General features: G+C 40.8%; 1 protein-coding gene across 2 annotated transcripts; it reads left to right on the plus strand.

Moving 5' to 3' along the window:
- Nucleotides 1–7,542: 7,542 nt before the first annotated feature.
- Nucleotides 7,543–20,952, plus strand: LRRC31 (leucine rich repeat containing 31). Of its 2 annotated transcripts, XM_076341387.1 has the most exons (10): nucleotides 7,543–7,594; nucleotides 9,283–9,540; nucleotides 10,808–10,957; nucleotides 11,347–11,514; nucleotides 13,990–14,157; nucleotides 15,039–15,206; nucleotides 15,975–16,142; nucleotides 17,260–17,427; nucleotides 18,627–18,794; nucleotides 19,977–20,952. In XM_076341387.1, the coding sequence occupies exons 1-10, from the start codon at nucleotides 7,582–7,584 to the stop codon at nucleotides 20,294–20,296; spliced, it is 1,749 nt and encodes a 582-aa protein (XP_076197502.1). In that variant the 5' UTR covers nucleotides 7,543–7,581; the 3' UTR covers nucleotides 20,297–20,952. The 2 variants fall into 2 exon arrangements, with proteins under 2 accessions (XP_076197502.1, XP_076197503.1); XM_076341388.1 differs by lacking the exon at nucleotides 10,808–10,957.
- Nucleotides 20,953–21,301: the final 349 nt, after the last annotated feature.

Raw genomic sequence — 21,301 nt, forward strand, 5'->3', positions numbered from 1 at the left:
ATGAGTTATGAATAGAACAAAGTAACATACAGTATATCAAATTGATCTGGGCCTTGGTCTGTCAATTAGTATTACTGTTAGCTAAGGTGGTTTAGGACAGTGTAGTGCCACGTTATCCCCTTTGCACAGAGGGATCTGAGAGTGGGGAAACACCGACACTCAGATTCCTCTGTGCAAAGGGGATAACTGTAGCCTGATAGCTCCCACCCAGTATCTGGTGTTTGTAGCCTGAGCTACTGACACCAGATATAACTAATGTGAAAGATGGAGCTGGAGACACACCACCTTCTGTACACTCTTAACCAGACTTATTGCCTGGGGTTACCTCTATAGCAAGCAGTGCAGAAATCTCAAAACTGGAATTTACCCATCCGGTATAGGATGCCCCAAAAGAGTATCACTTCATCATAGACCACAAGGAGTTGGAAGAATGCTACCAAAAAACCAACAGTCTTTGGCAGTTTATGTACTATTCTAAAGCTGAACGAGGAGGCTCTCTTTCTCAATTCATTTCAAAAGAAATGGACACTACTGTCACATCTTTCACAATTCCTGAAGTGTCAGAAAGGGTTAGCAGTGTGGAATCAGCTCCATGAGCTCCAGATCTAGTCTTACCGTTGTCACCAGACATTTTGTCACCACTGATTTGGGTCAGAACTTTCTTTGTTCCCTTTTGACAAAATCAATGACAGACATGGCTTAGCTGATGGGATTTGTGGTCTTCAAAAACGGAAGGCAAAAAATTGTATTAGACAATTTTATTACAGTTCAAGAATTATGTTGTTTACCAAAATGCAATGCTGGAATGGATTTGTATAAGTAGAGAACCTGCTAAACTAGAGTCTAAGCAGGTTTTAATCCACTGTTTCTAAACAGTCTGTCCTAAGTGAGGAATCTGTGAAAGAGTTATAATCCTTATTTCTTCTCCTTATGAAGTTCACTGAAGCAAGATGCACTTCAATGGAGACTTATTTCTGTGTAATGAAATGAGCTGGACTGATACAGAACTTGGCAGATGGCTTCTTTATCACAGATCACCCTATCTTTTTCCAAAATGAAATCCGTGTTCAGACATATCAAATTCTTTAGCTAAATCTCACTTCCTTCCATGTTTCCCCCAAAACGTTTAAACTAGAAGAGTAGTGTGCCCACAACTGGCAGCATAAGTAAGGAACAGGGTGGTCTGATGGATGGGTTGGGAAGTCCGGGACCGGTAGGCTGCGAATCCCAAGAATGAGCTTGAACAAGAAATGGTGTCCTAGAATCCTGGGACTAGAAGCAATAACCAGACGCTGCGGTGGCACAGCTGGCTTAGAAACACACAGGACCTTGCCTTTGGGTCCACTCACAAGAAACTGAAAAATAACTAGAGAAGGGAATGGGCAAAGCTGTGTGTCAGTGTCACTGTAATCATCTGATGTCTGGGTATGTAGAATGTCCTTTAAGCTGTAGCAATCCTCGGGAGTTAAATTTTTTTTTCCAATCCTCAGCCCTTTGCTTGGTTGCGGGGTAGATGCTCTAGTTCCTTCCTGAGTTGCAGGACACTCTGAAGAGGGAAGTGCCCAACTTTGGTGTTCACCTGTACTAAATACACACTGACAAGATAAGCAAACACTCACTGGAAAGGTAACAGGTTGTAGCACAATTGGCTGTTCAATGGAAAAACATTACATTTACCACAGCTCTTGAGAGAAGTTTGGAGAGACTAGGTGGATTACACAGCTGTCTCATTCCCAGTGGAAATCTGGGAATTAGTCAGAGGGAACTGGACCCAAAAAGGAACAAAACTGAAGCTACTGAATTTTACTTAGCGTGGCTCATCTCAATTCCAAAATCCAATGAGTGAATCTAAGTGATGAAATATGGCTAACCATTAAGTTCCTTTGAAAATTAAATTGACCAAACATTGTATGTTGAAAGAAGACTGGATGTGTCCCTGAATCAAAATGTTTGGAAAGGTCTGGATTTAAAACCATACAAGTGGAGTTTTCAAAGACCTGATTTTTTATTTGGCTAACAGGACTTAAATGTTTTGGTCAAAATTTTCAAACTGGCCACGTGCTGAAAGAGCAAATCAGTTGGTAAAATTGTATTACCATTTCCACGCACGCACACTAGACATAATGGAAGCTGCACTCTACCATGTTTGTGTTATCTATGGAATTTCACTCTTTTCACTCTGGATGTGCCTTTTTACATTGGACTAATAATTAACAAAGCAAATGACGACAACACACACACACACTTATTATCTTTAATTAAACCATTTTATGGCATTTGTTCATATTTGCTTGTTTGGGGATTTTTTTTTCATTAGCCTGTGTATGGATTTAGGGTATTTTTGGATGTGGAAAGGCGAATTGTGACTGCATTGGTATCGCATTCAAAAAGAAAACTGTTGAGTAAATACTCTTACTTGAACTAACTTTTGAAATAACAACTAGAAATACAGGGACTCAGATGCTTTCATTTAGGATGACCCTAAAAATGCTTTACAACCAGCTCATATATGAGCATAAACTTGCTCTCTCTGGCAACACATATTGAAGTTGAAGTTTCACAGAATGCAATGGGGAGTTTTGCTGAACTATCCAGACCCATTGTACCAGATGGTACTGTATGGAAGTAACACTGATCCTTTGACTCCGATGATTTCTAATTAGGTTTCTAGTAATTAATATAGTTTGCAGGCCTTGCATGAACTCTGAAGATTACCCATTCATGTAAATGCTTAACTGAAAGGGGATTAATCCTGGCATAAGTTCAAACAAAAAGAATTTTCCGGCCTGAAAATCTTCTCCATCAGACTAATATATTGCAATAGAGAATGAAACATTAAGTTTGTATTTGTGTAGTTCCATTTAAAAAAAGAGTAACTCAATATCAGAGTGTTAAAAATATCTGCATTGTGTATATAAATATACATTTGCTGTGATAGATCTTTTAGTCGTGCTTTTTATGGAAATCAAAATGCATATTCAATATGAGATAGTAGTTGGGGAAATTTACTTATCATTGCTATTATTTTATAGTAGGTAAGGTAAATTCTGGCTTTGAAAAAAGAAATATGTTTTAGAATTCTACAGTTCATGTTTAGCAGCTCGTGCTGGTATATGCAAGGCTGAAATTCTTATGACTGTAATAAATCAGTGGCAACAGGGGCCGGCACACACCTCTGCTCACAATCAGTTCATCCAGCACATGCACTTGCAAGATTGTCCTGCCAAGTGTGCAGCCCCTTCAGGTCAGGCAGAGCACCAGAGTTTCATAACTTTACTTTTTGTTAAGTTTTAAAGTGTAAAAGTCCAGTGAAATGTCAAAATCTTCCTCAGCCTTTCCACCCATGGAAAGTCCCACTGAGTTTAGAGAACTGTTTAAGGTTACTCAGAGGCGTATGCATTTCTGAACCCAAGGTTTTAGCTGGTTTTGTATGTTCTCAGTGTCTCTTCGAACCCCTCCTGTGATCAGTCTATGGTTGTACATAAATATGGAATGAGGGGGTTGGATTTAGTTTTCATAACCCAGTGAAATGTATTTTAAACAGCTGCCTCAGGATCTACTGTAGGCTGATGGGATATTAAAATCAGAAGGTTGAATATTTTGTGGGAAATTATGAGGATACTCGGATACTTTGGACCCAGTTGAATCCTCAGGCATGCACACTGATCTCAGTGTAGGGAAGTCTGGAATGAGTTTGCTCCGGGGAAGTGTCAGTGTTGCACAATATTTCTGAGGGTATAAGAATATATGGAAAAAGTGTTTATCCAGATGGCAGCACACTGCTGAGCTCTACCTGGAAGCCCAAGCTACGTTTCCTAACCTAGGTTCTGCAGAGCACTTCCTGCTAGTGAGTGCAGCTGCATCTATTAATTCATCCTTGGGGAATGGTCCTTCCAGCCCATCGTGAGTGCAGTCTCTTCTGAAGGTTTTTGTCTGGCCCTAAAGTCGATCCCTGCTGTTCTGTGAATTGCCTGGGTGTAAAGAGAGTCAACATCAAATTAACGGATGACACAGATACTGTGGCGCTAGCAATGTACCATCAGTGCCAGCTGAAGGTTTCTCAGCTATGTAGGCAAGACTGAATTTTGCTGCTTCAGTTATAAGGGGTCAGAACTGGGTCAAAGTTCGAGGATGAAAGAAAGGGACAGAGCAGGAGAGAGAGGATGGTGAGAGCTGTGGAGGGCATGGTTTGATGTACGTGGCTGGGAAAGATGAGGGCAGTGAACCTGGTACCGGAGCAGGCCACTCTTCCCCTACCCTCATTTGACAGCAGCTCCTGGCACATGTATTCTGAGTCAGCACAGCCCAAGAGCAAGTCACCTGGCTCTGGCAAAGTCAGCAATGGGGCAATAAGCATTTTTCCACCCCCAGCAATTTCTTGGCCCGTGCAACTGCCCACTTCACCTAGGCAGCCTGCAACAAATCGAGCCAAGCAAGAGAAGCCCACGGAGGCTGCTGCAGGCAGCGAGTCATGCAGAAAGGGGAGACAGAGCGGCAGAGATGCGTGCTAAGGAAAGGGAGAAAAAGTAACGTGGCAGTGATTCAGTCTCCTTCTCCCACAGAGAGGAGAACAGTGGCTTCACTGGGTGTGAGCGAAGCTGGGGAAGGGAACTGCCTTAGAAGCAAACAAGGGTCACTGTGTTACTGCATGCTACAGGACTCAGAATATTAAAAATCCCTAGCAGATAAATATCCAAAATCTTTAAAGTCTATATAAATATTGGGCCAAGTGCCTCCCTGGTATAACTGCAACAATTGTACGACAGCGAGGATGGGTTTAGTCCAGTGTGTTTAGATTCTGTATTATTTAACCTGATGCTTGGGGTTTTGTTTTCCTTTAATGGATAATAAGGGCCATCAAAACAGAGTTGCTACTTTGCTTGGATTTCATTGGAAGAGACACTACTAAAGGGAGAGGAAATCCCCAAAATGATACTCGGTGATTAAGTACATAGAATATAGGATTTCAATGTTTGTAAATCCTTTTTTTCAAATGAACTTGTGGCACTAATCCTCTAACGGCATTATTTCTTTGGAATATATGCCGGATTAAGGAGTCACAATGAGGCAAAGTACAAAAATCCACATTAATCTCTCACCAGTGAATGCTGTGTGGGATGCAACTTTAACTATTGTGTTCCAAAATTGATTCTGTTCCTAACCTTGCCCCAGGTCTACACAGAGGGAAGGATAGATATAAACAAGTGTGACACTGAGCACTCAGCAGATGGTCACAAACCATTTAACTGGATAGAAAGGGGAAGGCATTCATTATTTTTAAACTCCAAAAGCTAAGCCTGCCCTGTGCTGTCCATGACATACTGCAAGAAGCAGACGCACAGGTCCGCGAGGCAGGAGCAGGACACATGTTCAGAAGTATGCCATGGAGGAGACAGCAACTGATGCAGCGAGGCCCAGTCTAGCATTTAAGAGGGGCATGGCTGGGCCTGGCCGTCGTGATACATTGCGTGTTCATGGCACAGCCTAGGCTATTGCAAAGTAATGCTCATGTTTTCAGCCCAGTGCAGCTGCCTTACTCTAGTTATCCTGCTTTGCTTTGGGATAACCCTGCTGTCCCCTCTTCCTGCATAGCTGCTATAAAGAAAGGTAAAGATTTGCTTTTTAGGAAGAGGAAACTAGGTCACTGGAAAACTACATTTCCCTTCTCACTGGATTACAGGGATGCTGTCATGGTGCCATGAGGTATTTTCACTACCATTCAACAGCCTGAAGTGGGGAAAGAATTTCTGAATGAGCAACATACCACCTAACACACTGATGTCAGAGCATTCAAGTTAGCCTAGCCTAACCACTGTAATCGGTGCTTAATGTGCTTAAGGGTTTCCCCAGTTCCAGGGAGTGGAGATTATCAGATATTCCCATTCCACATTATCATTGAACTGCAGCAGACATCAAGTGTCTTGGGCCAGCAGAGCCAGGCACATGTTCACAAACACGGGTTGTCTTGTCTGTGTTTCATCCCTGGCCACTCCGTTGTTAACCACAAGAAGTAAAGTGGAAAAGAGCTGTCAAATTGAATGAGTTCCTTACCGACAGAAATGCTTGGGGTTTTCGACCGTCTGCATAGCTGAGATGCCTGAACACGTGAAGTGAATTAGCATACAAGGAGGAGATCTTTCCCAGCAGATACAGGTCTGTAGTGAGATGCTAGTTTCAGAAATTGGGACAGGACAGCCATGCCAGTTGTCAGAAAACCCTACAACCAACTTGGAGATCCTTTCTGTTTGGGAATAGAAATGCACCCTCCATTCCTGCAGGGCAAGACGGTTCATCACAGTGTTTTTGTGCATTTTTTCCTACTGTAAATGTTTCCCAGCGTGGTACTTCTCATGGGCAGGAGGATTTTCCTGGTGTTCACTTTAAGTTTTTCGCCTCTTAATCTTATCCTGTTGACGCCTAGCAGCACCCCGTGCCTTATTCCACCCTGTCTGAATCATTTGTACGTTGACACACTGAGTCAAGCCTGTCCTCATGGCTGGTGTCTGCTCAGCTGCTTTCAGAGGAGTTGTTAGTTTTGTTGACCAGCTTTATCATTCCCCACCGAAAGCACTCCAGTTTGCATATGTCTTTAGTGTATACATATCGGTGGATGGTCCCTTGTATTTAAGGAAGTATAAATTATATGGCAACAGGTGCAGACAAAGGTGAGCAGGAAATGATAAGGGAAATGGAGAGTTTCCCACATGAGGGGAGACAAGAAGAGTTTGGTTGGTTTAGCTTACAAAAGTGAAGACCTCATAGATTAAAAAGAATCATCAAAGCTAAAGAGATTCAGGATAAATGGCCATGAGTACGTTTAAGCTAGAAATTGTAATGTTCACCATCGTGGAAATCAGATTCTAGGACAGACAGACAAACAAAAAAAGGTATAATGAAGTTTGAGATATGTATACGATGTATGACACGATTGCATTGTAATGTTGTATCATGCTGTTGCCTACAAGTAGATTGTACTGATGATGCAGTAGGACCTCTCCTCTCGTATCTCCCATGGCCCTAAAATGAATGTATTCCTTTTTCTTACTGAACTATGCAACATCCTGCTGACAGCACGGCTTTGCTCAGCCTCCAGCAGTATTTCTGACCAGTATGGACAAAAGAGGTGGGAAAACAAAGAGCTTTTCTTCAGGTAGTCTCGTAACCTGATCTGTAAGGTGACTCAGCCCCTTCTGACAACAGCTGTTTCAGGGACATGCAGTGGTTAGCCTGCAGTATCGAAGTCTGCGCTGCCACTTCCTGATTTCTGCTTTGTGAGCTAAGCTGGGACATGATCAGAGCATTTAAATGGACGTCTCACCCCCCCACCCCCCGAAAAGAGAGGCCAGGGACAGCAGGCTGACGTTAGGAGACAGTGCAGAGGACTAGAGGTGTCAGGAAGACCCCACAAACCAACTTGTGCAGAGCTGCTGCTATCAAACAGATGAAGACAGAAACTCTTGAAAGAAAAGTATGTGGAAAGTCCTGTTAGGGGAAGAAGTGAGGTTTTGTTTGCATGTCATGGCTCACTTCTGCAAGCCCTGAAAGTGCTGTACAAGGTGAAACAGATCCGCAAGTGTACCAATGGAAGAGACAGGTATGTTTCTTTGTTTAAAATAATACCATTCAACAGCATGAAAACACAGCCAGGGTAACCAGCATTGCTTTACAGTTCAGTAAATGTGCATGTACAGCTATGTATATTGTTTTGTATAATTTTTGTGCTTTACTCATAAGAAATACAGCTGTGACAGGCTATTAAAAGCAAGACTAAACAATGCATCAGCTTTTCGTAACTGTAAGAGCTCTGCCCTTGAACACTTGTATCATGGCAGATAACTTCCAACACAATAAGAAAATTTACAATACATATATATAGATACATCAGTGTATATATATCCACATTTATGTATATACACACACACACAAAAAGAAAATTATGTGTATATAAAAGCTACATTTGCTTTATTTTGACATTTTCCCCCTGACCTGACTCTTGCTATAATAACAGAAAACTATCTGTGAAATTCATAGGGTTACTGATACTTCTTCACGTGTTTCTCTTTTTTGGAAAGTTGATGCTAGTGACATTATATATAACAGACTATTATTAAAATGATTGAGTTTATCTGCTCTATGGATGATGGAGAATTGTGGAACGAGTTCTGTGTGGGGGTCTGTACTGGGGAAGGGGGAATCTGTGTGAGCACAGAAATCTGTTCATGAGCTCTGGTGTATTACAGGATCGAGGTCTGAGCACAGCTCATTCCCCCTGCAGTCGACAGCACACAGTAGTACTTGATACATACCTTTTCCACACAGTCCTCACAAAGCAAAAGTCAATGAATGTCTGCTTAGTTTTTATGACTGATTGCATGGTTAAAAGCATGTGTGTGCGGGAGAATGCTAGAATTAAAACTAAAGAAAGAGCATTAAATTAATGTTTAGAGAATAACAAAGCAGCTTCAGAATCATCAGATGATGCTATAGCTTGTGTAGTATAAACAGCAATAAGGAAAGAATGTGTATAAATTATTATAAAGTCAAACTTAAATTTACTTGTGAATTAGCCACTGAAACTGAGGTCACAATAGTACTGAACTGTTCCAAACAAGCTATCTGGGGGTCCTGTTTTCTTCCAGTGTTGGCACACTCCCAGTGTTCATAGCTATGATACCTGGTTGTTTTCTGCACTGTCACTTCAGCTTTGCTCTAAGGTTAATAGGGTTTCGCTTGCATGTTCCACCCTGAGCTTGGGAGCCTGTGACGTTGTTCAGGCAAGGATGTCCTTGTACTTCTCCTCCTCTCACTTTCCTGACTGCCGGACTGGTCTTTGGCATGAAGAATGACTTTGGTGCCAAACTTAACCTGGTTTCCTCTCAGAATGGGGACATCTCAGCCTTGCTTATTTAATGTGGCCACAAGACTTTGAACTGAACCTGGGGATTAAGTGACAGGGGAAGCAGCAGGTTAGCCCTTCAGCGCTTGGTGGCCACGTGGGGTGGCCTTAGGAGCAGTCTGCGTTAACAAGGCAGCAGAGAGTGATACTTGTACTATTGGGAGAACTGGGACCGCTGAGTCTGCTGTGCTAATACTGAGCATTACCAGTTCCTTTTGAAGGAGGAGAAATGAGTTCAGAGTCTGGTCTACTAAACAGTGCTTTTCTCATATTAACATAGAGGGAATGGTAGGAGATTCTCAGTGCATCTGCCATTGTGAAAGAAGGTAAGCAAGAGCAAACGTTACTAAAACTAATTCTTTCTATGTCTGCTGATCCCCTGAAAGATGACGTTCAGAGCTGCCAGGATAAGCATGAAGAGGACATCCTGAAGAGTTCCCCATTTCACTTTGTTATAAAACAGTTCCAAGAGAAGAGGTCCTCTCCTGGAAAAAGAAAAGAGCAGCCTTCAGCCCTCAAAAAATTCTTCAGGGGCTTTGACTTTGGGAAATCCGAAGGCAAGGACAGAAGGGAAATTGAAAAAACAGAAATAAACAGCTCTGGAGCTGATGATCAGAGTGAGAAGCAAGATCTCTCTGTAGAAGGTAATGCTGGTACAATAATGAAATATATGTGCATGTGTATATATTTTAATTTCATAGAAAATCAGTTGCTCTTCTTGCTAGCCAAAATCCTGTATTTTGCTGCCTACAGTTTATCCTTTAGCCAGGATTTGCTTCCGATTGGAACATTATCGAGGATGTGCCCTCTGATTTGATAGGTGCCAAGCAAGAAGTGAGATCCATGTTGCTGAGGAGGGATAAAGCTTTTGGGTGACCTCTCTCTTGATCTCCAATGTGAGAGGTCAGCGCTGGAGTCAGCTCATTAGTTGCAGAGCTTATTTGGTTTCAAAGCCAAGCTTTGAGCAGTAGCTTGGCTTGTATTTAAGATCAGTCTCTGTCCGCCCTGCTGCTAAAGCAATCTGAAGACAAGAGCAGATGTGTCCTACCGCTTGACACTGGTGAGGGGGACGGGAATGGCATGGAAATTCATCATGTATGTTATTTTGTGCACACAAGAATACTCTTTACATCCACACCAGAGAAAATGAAGCTATTTTTAAAAAGGAGCTGGAAGGTGAGGCTTAGAACCCCATCCTTTGTCCTAAGAGTTTTGGGTAGGTTTGGGGAAACAATGAGGGGACAGATACTGAGAGTGGCATTGCTATTTTGTGTAATTTTTGGCTGCTTTTTTTCCAGCTATAGGCATTAGATGAAATTACGGATTTGTTAAAGGGTTTAGCAATGAATGTAAATGCAATTTTCCTTGCTGTACAAACTGCATGGAAGAAGAAGGTAAGTGGGGGTTGCTTTGCAAAGCCAAGAAAAGCAGGAAACTGCCCTTACACAGACAATGTATGAAAATGAACACAGACTGTCAAGAAGGAAGCAGCAGGTTCACCACACAATTGCAGGGCCACTCGGTGCTAACTGATCAAGTACAGATGTATTGCAGCAGTGTGGCTACAGTGCAGGCACACAGAGGTGGTTATGACTTGTGCATCCAGAATAGCTGCAGTTCAGAGTTTTGCACGAATTTCATGTCCTTGAACTGGTGGTGCAAACATCCAAAGTCACTGGCATAAGGTAGCGTAGAGATATTCTTTTCTCACTCTGCATCAGGAGCTTTGTAACAATCTGATCTATAGTGATCTTATCACTCAGGTTATTGGCCCACATTGATCAAAAATAGAGCCCGGTTTACTGACAGATTTAGTTAATTTCCCAAAATCTTCACCCAACAGCCACAGACAGGTTTTACACATTGTGTTAGTAGCAGAGGTAACCAGGGCACTATTTCTTTGTTACTCAGGTGGACTTTCACATCTCATTTCTGAAGCGGAGTCACCATCTGGTGAGCAGAGATTTAACCAGTTCATGCAGAAACTGGGAAAGAAACCCAACAGCAAGAATCTGGATCTAAATAATTGTGCATTAAGTGCAGCAGATGTAACAGAGCTGGGTAAACACACATTTTATTCAACTAGTCACTTCATACATTTCTTTAATTCTTATTTGCCTATTCAATTATTCACTCTCCTCTTTTCCCTTCCCTTTCTTTTATACAGGCCTGGCTTTATTTAACATTTCATCTGGTGGTTACAGGTCCCTGAGAAATGTTAATTAATAAATTATATAAATTATGTAATATATATAAAAATATAAAAATCATACAGGTCTGTGAAGCAGATGAATGTCCTTACACTCAAACTACAGATAAGAAAACTGAGGTACAAATTGTCATGGCTTTATAATGCTATATTAGTTGTAGAAAGCATCTCTGTATTGACATCCAGGGTGTGCAGATAACATGCAAACAGAATACGCTTTTTCTTTTCTTTTTTTTTACAGCTTCTTTACTGCCATTTCTCCCAAAGCTGCAAGAGATCAGCCTGTCCTGGAATGGTTGTGTTGGTGGCACGTTGAAAGCTCTCACTGTTCATCTTCATCACGTGAACCTGTTAAAAGTCCTTCGACTTAACAACTGCAGGCTGACAGCTGAGGATGTCACCTCCTTAGGTGCAGGATTTCATTTACATTTACTTCCAGACAGCTTGGGTCTAGTGTAATCCAGCTCATCTCTTCGTACATCCTACCCCTGCTGCTTCCACACTGGGCAATGTAAACTCCCGCTGTGAAACAGTAGAAAGAACTTGGGTTTATGAGTGATCTGATACATTTGAGTAGCTCTGCCGAGTTCATTCCTCAGGGCATGAAAGTTTCACATTCAGAAGGGAACTGAATTCAGTCCTATTTGCAAGAAAGCATGTTTTCAATTTAGATTAGTATTTGTTTGGCTAGCTTTCATATCTAATAGTAGACAGAAGAGCTGAAACAGTCAGTCACAATAGGGTCAGCTTAGGTCTTCATGCTGCAGGACAGATGCAGTGCTCAGCACAAAAAAATGGGTGGTCTTTTGGAGGAGACTTAAAACCAGTGCTGCCTTGGAGCTTTATAACTTGTTTTTGCAAGTCTGGGAGAAGTTTGTTCCTCTGTGTACTTCTTTGCTTGGAGTGCCTGCAACCCTGCTTTCTGCTAAGCATGAGATTTAAATATTTTAAAGGTGGTGTTATGCGCTCAGGTTCTGACACTGAGTCACTTACCTCTGGGCCTGAAGTTTACTCTGGGGTGGGTCTGTGATATGTATCTAAAAGAAGGGCAAACTCAATCAACTACGAATTCTAAAAACCTGCTGCTTACTTTGCAAGTTCTAAAAACCGGTCTGAGTTATAAAGCTGGATTTTATGTCATTCATATCCAGGCTTTTTGCAGGAAAGGTTCAGAAATAAAATTACATATATGATGGTAGCTCAAAAGTGGGTCATGCTATCTGTTGGGGAGGAAAAATGCATCTCTACAAAAGCTGGTGAAAATAATTGGTCTGTTTATGATGAGGCTAAAATCTGTGTTTCATTTTCTATCAGATTTTTTCAAATTTGTTTCATCCTTTTTCAAACCCTTTTCTCATGCATTTTTTCTCTTGAGTTTTATTGGTTATATTTCCAATTAATTTATTTTGCCTGGTTCTTCTGTGCTGTTTCCTTCCCCCTTCTGGCTTGGCTTCTGCTGGGACAGACACAAAACTGATCACAGGACTTGAATTTCCAGTCAAAATGTGATGCCCTTGGCATGTGGAATAGCAACAGTCAGTTTGCATTGATTTTGCCTGCGATTTTGGAAAACAGCAGGCGTATTTAAGCCAATACTGCCTGTTTGACTGTGTCCACATCTATCTGTGGAAATGTGGCCACTTGTGGACTCAGTGCATTCTTTTTAGAAATCAATGCTTCAAATATAACCATACTATCAACATCTCCTATGTGATTGCTCAGAGCTGTGACTGTGAGAGGTGGTAGGAAACCATTCCTGGAGTTACAGTCCTTTATTTATCTTCTGGGTGGAAAATGTGTCTGGAATGCTAGTCCCCATGTCAAACAGAAACAAGCTATACTGCAGAGGCAAAACCACTTCTCAACTGTAGTGCATTGCTCAGTATTCAAGACTGAGGCAATAATTTAAAATAAATGCAAAAATAAAAATTAAGACATGTCCTTTTCTCTCAAACCTGGATATTCACTTACAACAACAGAAATAATTATTTTTCTATTATAAATCTTTTGTGACGAATTAATTATGAAAACACACAGACATGAGAGGGTTTTATTATTAAAATACAGTTCTCAATTATTAGGTTGATGACGAGACTTTAGATCAAAAATGTGTATGACACTTTGAAATTGTATTTGCATATGGTCTGATTAATTGATCTTTCTTGGGAATGAGTTTATGCAAATATACATCTGCCTCCCTCCTCTACAAAGGAAGTTAGGGAGCTGGATTTTGCAGTGGGATGTTAGTATTACAAAGAAGCACTAACACTTCACATTGGCAGGTGTGTCAAGCCTGGAAAAGGCTAATTTTTCTGACTGTAATCAAAATCAGTGCTGTCTGCCTTGAAATCATGGGAAAGTTAGTTTGGGTCAAAACAATGTTCATCTTGATTCCTTACTAAGTGAGTCAGAAATTCCTGTCAGAAATGAAAGTTTTAAGTTTCAGAAATAGCTGTGAGAGGACTTCTTTCATCTCCTCCAAAATAACCTGTGGGCACAGTACAGAGGACGTTGGAAGTTTGCCAAATAAAATAGAGCAGAACTATACAGGACAGTAAATTCAGACTTGTCACTTGTATTGATTTCCCTATAGACTAGACTTTCTGGGTCCTGGCACAGGTCTACGATGATGGCTAAGCAGTCTGTGTGTGCTGTGACAATGACTTGTGATCTATATTGCTCCTTAGACAAGGTGAGAATTTATACAACATTGCTGCAGTAGCAACAATTCATGGCATACACCAATTTTCCTGGCAAGCCATACAAAATACAGTAATTTGAGAATTAAGTCGCTAACCTTCCCCTTTAATATATTCAAAACCTGTATTTTTGTCTTGCACTGAAATTGATACCTAGAATGAATCACCTTAGACTTCTGTTACAGGAGAGGCATTTGAAATTGTCACTCAACTTGAGGAACTGGATTTATCATGGAACAGTAATATAGGTGGAAAACTATCACTCCTGACAAAAAAACTCCAGAAAGGATGCAAGATAAGACTTCTGAAAATTACAGACTGTAACCTGACGGCAAAGGATGGAGAATCCCTTGGTATGTGTATCCACATAGCTGGACTGAGAGACTGGCTTCACAAAAATGTAACTTGTTTGACTTAGATTATGGCTGTATTGAGCTCAATAGTAGTTGAAAGTTAATTTATTTCAGGCTCTGCATTATAATAGTATTTACCACACAGCATTGGGATTTAATGCACTTTCTTCCAAAGAAGAATGTTGTTCTCTCTAATCGTGTGAGGTAGGGTTAAGAAGAAGAATAGCTAGATCTAAACTGCAGTCTGGCTGCCTCAGTGGTCCAGGGTAGCTGGGGCCTTTGAGACCCTGAGCAAGTAATGTGTGTCAGAATTTCCAACACTGATTGCTTAAAATTAAGCAGCGGAATAGGTAGTTAGCCATGGGATGGGAAAGAAGGCCTGAGGGATGGGAATTTAGGTTGAGCTGGCAACCACTGATCACCCCTCCCCTCTTTCCTCTCATCATAGCTTAATCCTGTGTGGTGTTTTGATCTGATTCTGTGTTTTAAAAGATATTTTCTCCCTAAGGAGAAGCCCCTGTGCTCTCATCTCTACTGCAGGAGATGGCCGTATGCAACATACAGTCATAATATCTTTTCATTAGAAATTTTTCTTTCTCTTTGTATTCCTGCTTTTTATTCCCCTGTATTTTTTTAACTGTCCTTGTATTTTTTCACCTTTATTTTCATACAGATTTTTCACTGATTTTCTTGATTCCTATTCAATCTTTGTTTTGCTGTATTTTTTAGGTAGAACAGGAACTTAGTAAGCCTAAACCACACATATAGGCAAACCCAGCCTACCTCTTCCTGTTTGTCATGGTGCTATATTTTTCTAGGGTTCATCTGTATATATTCCAGGCAATTACCAATTCTGGTTTTCTTTTCTTTTTTTTCCCCAGCTGAAATTCTAAATGTGATCCCAAACCTCGAAGTATTAGATCTCTCTATCAACAAACACATTGGCTGCAGCATGAAGGTTATTGCTCAGGATCTGAAAAATGTGCCAGGCTTGAAAGAGTTAAACTTGCACATGTGCGGATTAACGCAAGACAGCCTCCAGGGCTTAGGTTAGACTTTATGTTCAGAAAGACTTTCATTCTGAATAAATTATACATCTGAAAACCATTTAAGAAAGGCAATGAGGTGGGATTTTGCTGATGGTTTGGCAGTATTAATGGGCAATCGTTATTTGCTGTTTGAGGATTGATAAAAGACTACAGAGACTTTCAGCAGGAGTAGCATTTATCTTCCCTGAGCTCAAGCATGTGAAAGTCAGTGGGGAGAGTCACCCTCCACACCATTTCTGAGACACATCTTGGGGTAGATTAATGGCTCTCTGGACATGCTTCCTCTCTCCTCAGACAGAACATAGACAAGGGCACAGACAGGCTAGCTAACTTTAAACAAGCTAATCCTACTCTCAGAGGGGAATCCAAATTCACCATTAGCACTTAATGAGTGTCCAGTGAAACCATATGAAATGGGCTTATTATCTGTGTCTCTCCCTAGTGGAGGTCTTATCCATAAGACAATTAATTAATTGCACTAATTAGCACATCCAGTAGTAATTTCAGCAAAAGGCTGAGGATTGAGTGGATCTGGGGGATGAGCTGGCCTCACCTTCACCTGCTCTTCTAGAGAAGAATGGAGTTGCATAGATGGGGAAGCTTTGCGATATTACTGTATGTCTGCTGTGATTTTACGCTGAAGCTTAGCCTAAGAGCTTTGCCTACAATACCTTGTGCAAACTTTGATGTTAAAGTAAATAAACGCTAAAGCCGTGACCTGTGCTATTGTAGCAGCCAGTGACCAGCATGCTCCCTTTTCCATTTCAGACACTGCTTTACAGCACCTTGCCGAGCTAAGAAAATTAGACATATCATGTAACAAAGAGATTGGTGGTGGCTTTAAAGACTCAACAGCTCATTTGGCCAGCTTGAAAAAGCTTGAAGTCCTTGATCTCCACCAGTGCTGTGTAACAGAAGAGGACATGACCATTTTGTGTAAGGACATGTTGAGGAAATCCATTAAGAATGTAGGTTTTGACTTCTGAAAATATCTCAAAAGGCATAAGAGGTTCTGCCTAACCTAGTCTAGCAGATCTCAGTACATCTTCCTTAGGCAGTTCTGGAAGTGCAGCGTGGAGGATAGCTTTCTTGATCAGTATGGAATGGTTTTTTGCTGTATCAAAGGAAATCTCATAGTGTCTGATCCCATGTGGAACTAAGGACCTGAATCCGCCATGATTTGGACCCGTGATGTGAAAGTAGGAACTGCCACCTAGCGCTACTTTTTTTGATAATCAGTAATTTTGGAAATACCCAGAGGCGGTTCCCACACTGGTATAAATTGGCATGGATCCAAGGTGCATATGTGCATGTAAATGTAACTGCCTAAAACTCCCTTGGTGAACTTTAAGTCAAGTAGAGAGTGATGTTAGGAGATCTTGCATTGCTGCTGCTCTCTGTTTTACAGAAAAGCTGAAGACTACAGTCTCCAGGTTGAATTGATCCAACTCATAAATACTATTAGGAAGAAAAAGACATTTCCTATTCAATCAGAGAGACAGTTTATTTTTCCGTGTGCATTATCATAACTTTTTGATACTGTTCTTTACTCTTTAGAACAACAACAACAAAAAATCCTATATTGTCCACATCTTATTTTCCATGATAAAGAAGATAATTTGAAAAGCTGCTGCGGAAGCATTGGGAAATATTAACTATTAGTAATAGCAATCATGATTTATTTTTAATTTCTTGACCCATAGAGAATAATCACATTAATATAAAGGAGTTTCAGTTAGCAGTGAAGACATTTGGAGGTAACCCCCATCTCATTTAACGTTAAATTCCCTACTTCACCTAGAAAATTTCAATAGGAAGCCGTGTTCTGACAACCTTCCACACAGTATGTAATACCTAATTTCTTAAACATTCCTACTGAAAATGACAAGGCTATTTATGGAGTAAAACATTACTCACCATAAATTTGAGTGTCAAAACTTGGCCTTGACTTTTGGATTGATTTATAAAGAAAAGAAATGATGTCAGGCAAATATACAACTACATATTTGTTCTGGATCGGTGACTGTCTAATAAATATTTCATGTTTTCATAGCCCAGGTGATACCTTTACTCTCCAGTCTTCAAGAGCTGAATTTGTCCTCGAATAAAAATGTAGGAGTCTCATCTGATCCTCTTCTGGGCAGGCTCAGGTTTTTACCGAAGTTGAAATCTGTGGCCATCAGCAATTGTGGTTTAAGCAAAGAGTCATTTTCATCACTAGGTAGGAATGTTTTTTTAAAGTGTGTCTACTCTCTGTGTATCCTTGTGGGACAAAGCACTTCATTCTCCTTTGGCTGAACTCCAGAGATGATGGTTACATTATACCACAGGTCCTGAGTGAAAAAGCCTGTAACGAAACCAGTGCTTCATGGGACCTGGTTGCAAGGGAAGTCTGTTGTATGTCTTCTCTCATTATACCTGACTGGATGAACTCCTTTTAGTCCTTTGTCTGATAGTGAACTTTTGAATACTCCCTAATTTTGGAAGAGAAAGCAAAACATGATTTCGTATTATGCTGTAATTATAGTTTGGTAGTAACACTGCATTTACAGTTTAGTGGGGTGGAGTTTTCACTGAATGTTTTTCACCTCACTGCCGGTGAAAGTTTCAGTAGAAACTTTCTGGGATAGACTTAAGCATGGGGCAATGGAGGAACTGAGGCAATGACTGCAGTAGTGGAAAAGATATTGCACAGCCATGAAGAAAAGTCCAGTCTAACACAGGATATGTAAATTCAGCCTCTTTTGCCTACTTATTGCAAATCTCAGTGGATTAGTGGCTACACTGTCCCTTTGATAGGTGTTCCATATGGCACATGAAATCTAAGTACAGAGGGATCTGTTAGTTACTGTGTATTGTGCACTTATAATATCTTTTGTACTGTTTACTAGTGACATTGAAACCTATAGTAAAACTTGACTGCCTTCAGCAGAAGCAGTAGCAAGCTAAACTGGTCTGAGGTCCCTGCAGGAACAGTACTATATCATTACAATTATGTAAGAGTGACATCATGGAAATTGGTGTTGTCAAAAGATACAGAGCATTTCACCTTGCACGGTGAGTTCACAGCAAAAAATTACTGTCTTTAAATTGATATAAAATGGTTTAAAAACAAGCTGTTCTATTAAATTGACTTCAGTGGGACAAGGTTAAGCCAGTGATATAAACAGAAAGACAAGAAACCCCTCCTTGGGGGGGTTAAGAGTCCTTAAAGATTCTATAGGCAGGCCATTCTTATATCCTTTAAAGAGCACAGGAGACATTTTTTGTCTGACTTTTATTAGGATAAAATAAGTCATTCTAAGCACAAGTAGGCAGCCTGTTAGGAGCCTATTTACAGGTGAATTGCCGGTGAGGTGTCTATTGAGGCCATGTTGTTTTCTCCTAGTAAGCAGAAGTTGCTGGTCTTAATCTTTTCAGCTGAGGCTGCCCTTCACCTTCCTGAACTGGAGATATTAGACCTTTCTTGGAATAAGTGCGTTGGTGGGAACCTAAAGCTGCTTTTGGGAGCACTAAAGCTTGCAACGGAGATTCAAGTGTTAAGACTGAGCAGCTGTAACTTGGTGGCTGAAGATTTGGCACTTCTAAGTACGTATAACATGGTATTTACTAGCAGTCAAGGAGCCAGGGCATTTAGACCACAATTCAGAAGGGACTTGTTCCACGGGCTGAGCACGTTTTTGCATAAATCAAATGAAGAGATGAAAAATACAGCAGTATTTTTCCCAGATAGGGTTTTCATTTTGCTGAAGACCATGTGTCCTGTGCATGCACAGTGCAAAAGCTGAAAATGATAAAAATGCAAAGAATCATTTTAGCAGAGTTTTATCTATTAATACAAAAAGGCAGCACTTAGAAAAATGTAGGGTTTATGTCTGTTTTTTATATCAGATATTTAACACTGCCTCTGAGGAGTTTTATTTTGCTCGGTTGCTGGTTTTGGGTTCAGTAATTTATGGGAAATGTATGTGCTGACAGCCAGTAATACAGGCACTACCAGCTTTCCGTCCATTAGGTGTGTTTCTGGAGTCAAACTATTATGGAAGAATTAAAACAGAAATATTTTAGCCCACCTCTTAGCAGCTGCTGAGAAATACTAGAAAATAGGAACCCAATGAAGGAATAAATTCTAGGATCCTCTTAAAAACCTGTTTATTTTATAATCATCCTTGTGATTCTGTGGGTCTGACTCATGGGTTTTGAGTGTCTGAGATTGGCAATAGCTGTGTGACAGCTATTAAGGCCCTGTAATCTGAAGGCTGGTGAGATGAAGCCTGAATATTTTTGACTTTACAAACATCACCCTTGATGGGTGTCTCCTTTGCCAATCATACATTAAGGATCCCAGTTCCCTTTAGGGTATATTAGGCCCATTACCCTCCCACAGTGAGAGGTGGCTGTTGTAATCATGCAACCCCATCTAGTTTTGCTTTCCTGTTTCTAAATCTCCCTGTAAAGCCTGTCTGCCTATTTTAATTGGCACTTAATATAACCTCCTTCCAACTGACTCAAAGCTTTTCAGGTTGCCATACAATTTTAACCGCATACTTCTGTTCCTTTTGAATTGCCTGTGTTTTAAATGTGGTACACTCCTTCAGCTGTGATAAAACGATCTTTCTGAGATCAACAGCAAGTGATTTTATGTTGCTGAGGAATTGAATCTTGCTGTTTGACTGCTGAAAGGCCTTAAATAATATGGTGTTATTGAAAAAGCTTTTAAAGCAATTGCCAGGATGTATTAATTGTGTTTGTGTCTGTCATTTCTTGCAGCGTTACTGACACAGGATGGCCATCTAGCCAGATTACGGAAGCTGGATTTGAGTTATAACAACAACATCTCTGATGAAGGGTGGGTCGTTTTCTGTCAAGGCTTAGCAGTAGTCAAAGAACTCTCAGAGCTGGATGTCAGCCTTCGCCCATCATCCTGCCGTGACTGTGGGATGTGGTTCAGTGAGTTGTTAGCAGCACTGACAAAGCTGCCTGCCTTGGCAGAGCTGGGGATGCAAAGATGGGTCCTTTCAGAATCGCAGCGGAAACGACTGGAAAGCTTTAATCAAGACCACAAAAGAAAAATTCGTTTTGACTGTTGATGAAGGTTGAAGGTTTCTGTAAGGCCTTTCACAAGCAGCACATGAACCAAGTATTATGTATCTCTGACTTAGAAGACTGGCCAGTTTTTAGTAATCTCGTCTCATGAGAGCTCTTGAAATAGTTCCATAATTATATAAAACTGTTATTTAACCTTCTACATGCATAGATCATTCAATTTAATAACATATTCTTTGAGATTCTCTGGGCCATGCTTACACTGCTATGCTGACACTACTATATATGCTTAATCTTCATGTTGTGAATACAGCAATGACTACTGTCAAAAGAGCAATGATGATTTCAGATGGACACACTGCAGGTTTGCCAATGGAGGGAAGTGGCTGGGGTGTGTGCTAATGCAGGTGGGTGGGCAGTGTGAATGTGGCCTTGTGTATATAAGGAAAATGCCTTTAATGTGAAAATACTTGAAACCCCTATGTTTTAAATTTTAGTTTCTTCTCCCCCAAAACTTTTGCCTCTTTGTGAATGTATTAAAACTAAATAATTGTGAGATTTGGAAAGCATCCCCACAACTCGGGATTATGTATTAGTCCAGTAAGGAGAATACAGAAGGATCTGTTCTGCCTCTGCTCTGGCCCTTGATGCCATCTCATAGGGTAAATGACTCCTGTGTACAGAATAAGCATAAAATCAAGGTAAGAAACAGTTGATTGGTGTCTTTGCCGGTCTCAGGGGCAAGGGAAATGCTGTTGTAGGTTAAATCAGAGAGATGCCCTGCTACCTCAGCAAGGATTTTGGATACAGAGAAATCCATAAGCGTTCTGGTTAAGGCTATGCAAAGACTTCAGGATACTTCAGGGATGCTCCTTCTCATCCTGAGCTGTTTCAGCCTTACCCAGACTGGGCTTTCTGTATGGACCCTTTTATGACATGCAGCACAAAACCAAACTTCCAGATCTGAGGAGTCTGATCTAGAGCATATGAAAGCCAGTGGGAGTCCCTGCAGTGCCTTCATGCTTCCTGCATTCAGGATTAATCCATTA

This window comes from Aptenodytes patagonicus, chromosome 6 (assembly GCF_965638725.1).
Source record: "Aptenodytes patagonicus chromosome 6, bAptPat1.pri.cur, whole genome shotgun sequence".
Classification (NCBI taxonomy): Eukaryota; Metazoa; Chordata; class Aves; order Sphenisciformes; family Spheniscidae; genus Aptenodytes; species Aptenodytes patagonicus.

Coding starts and splice junctions, on each gene's coding strand:
- LRRC31 (XM_076341387.1), top strand. Junction 14,158..15,038: donor AAAGGATGGAGAATCCCTTG/GTATGTGTATCC, acceptor TTTTTTCCCCAG/CTGAAATTCTAAATGTGATC. Junction 15,207..15,974: donor AGACAGCCTCCAGGGCTTAG/GTTAGACTTTAT, acceptor TTTCCATTTCAG/ACACTGCTTTACAGCACCTT.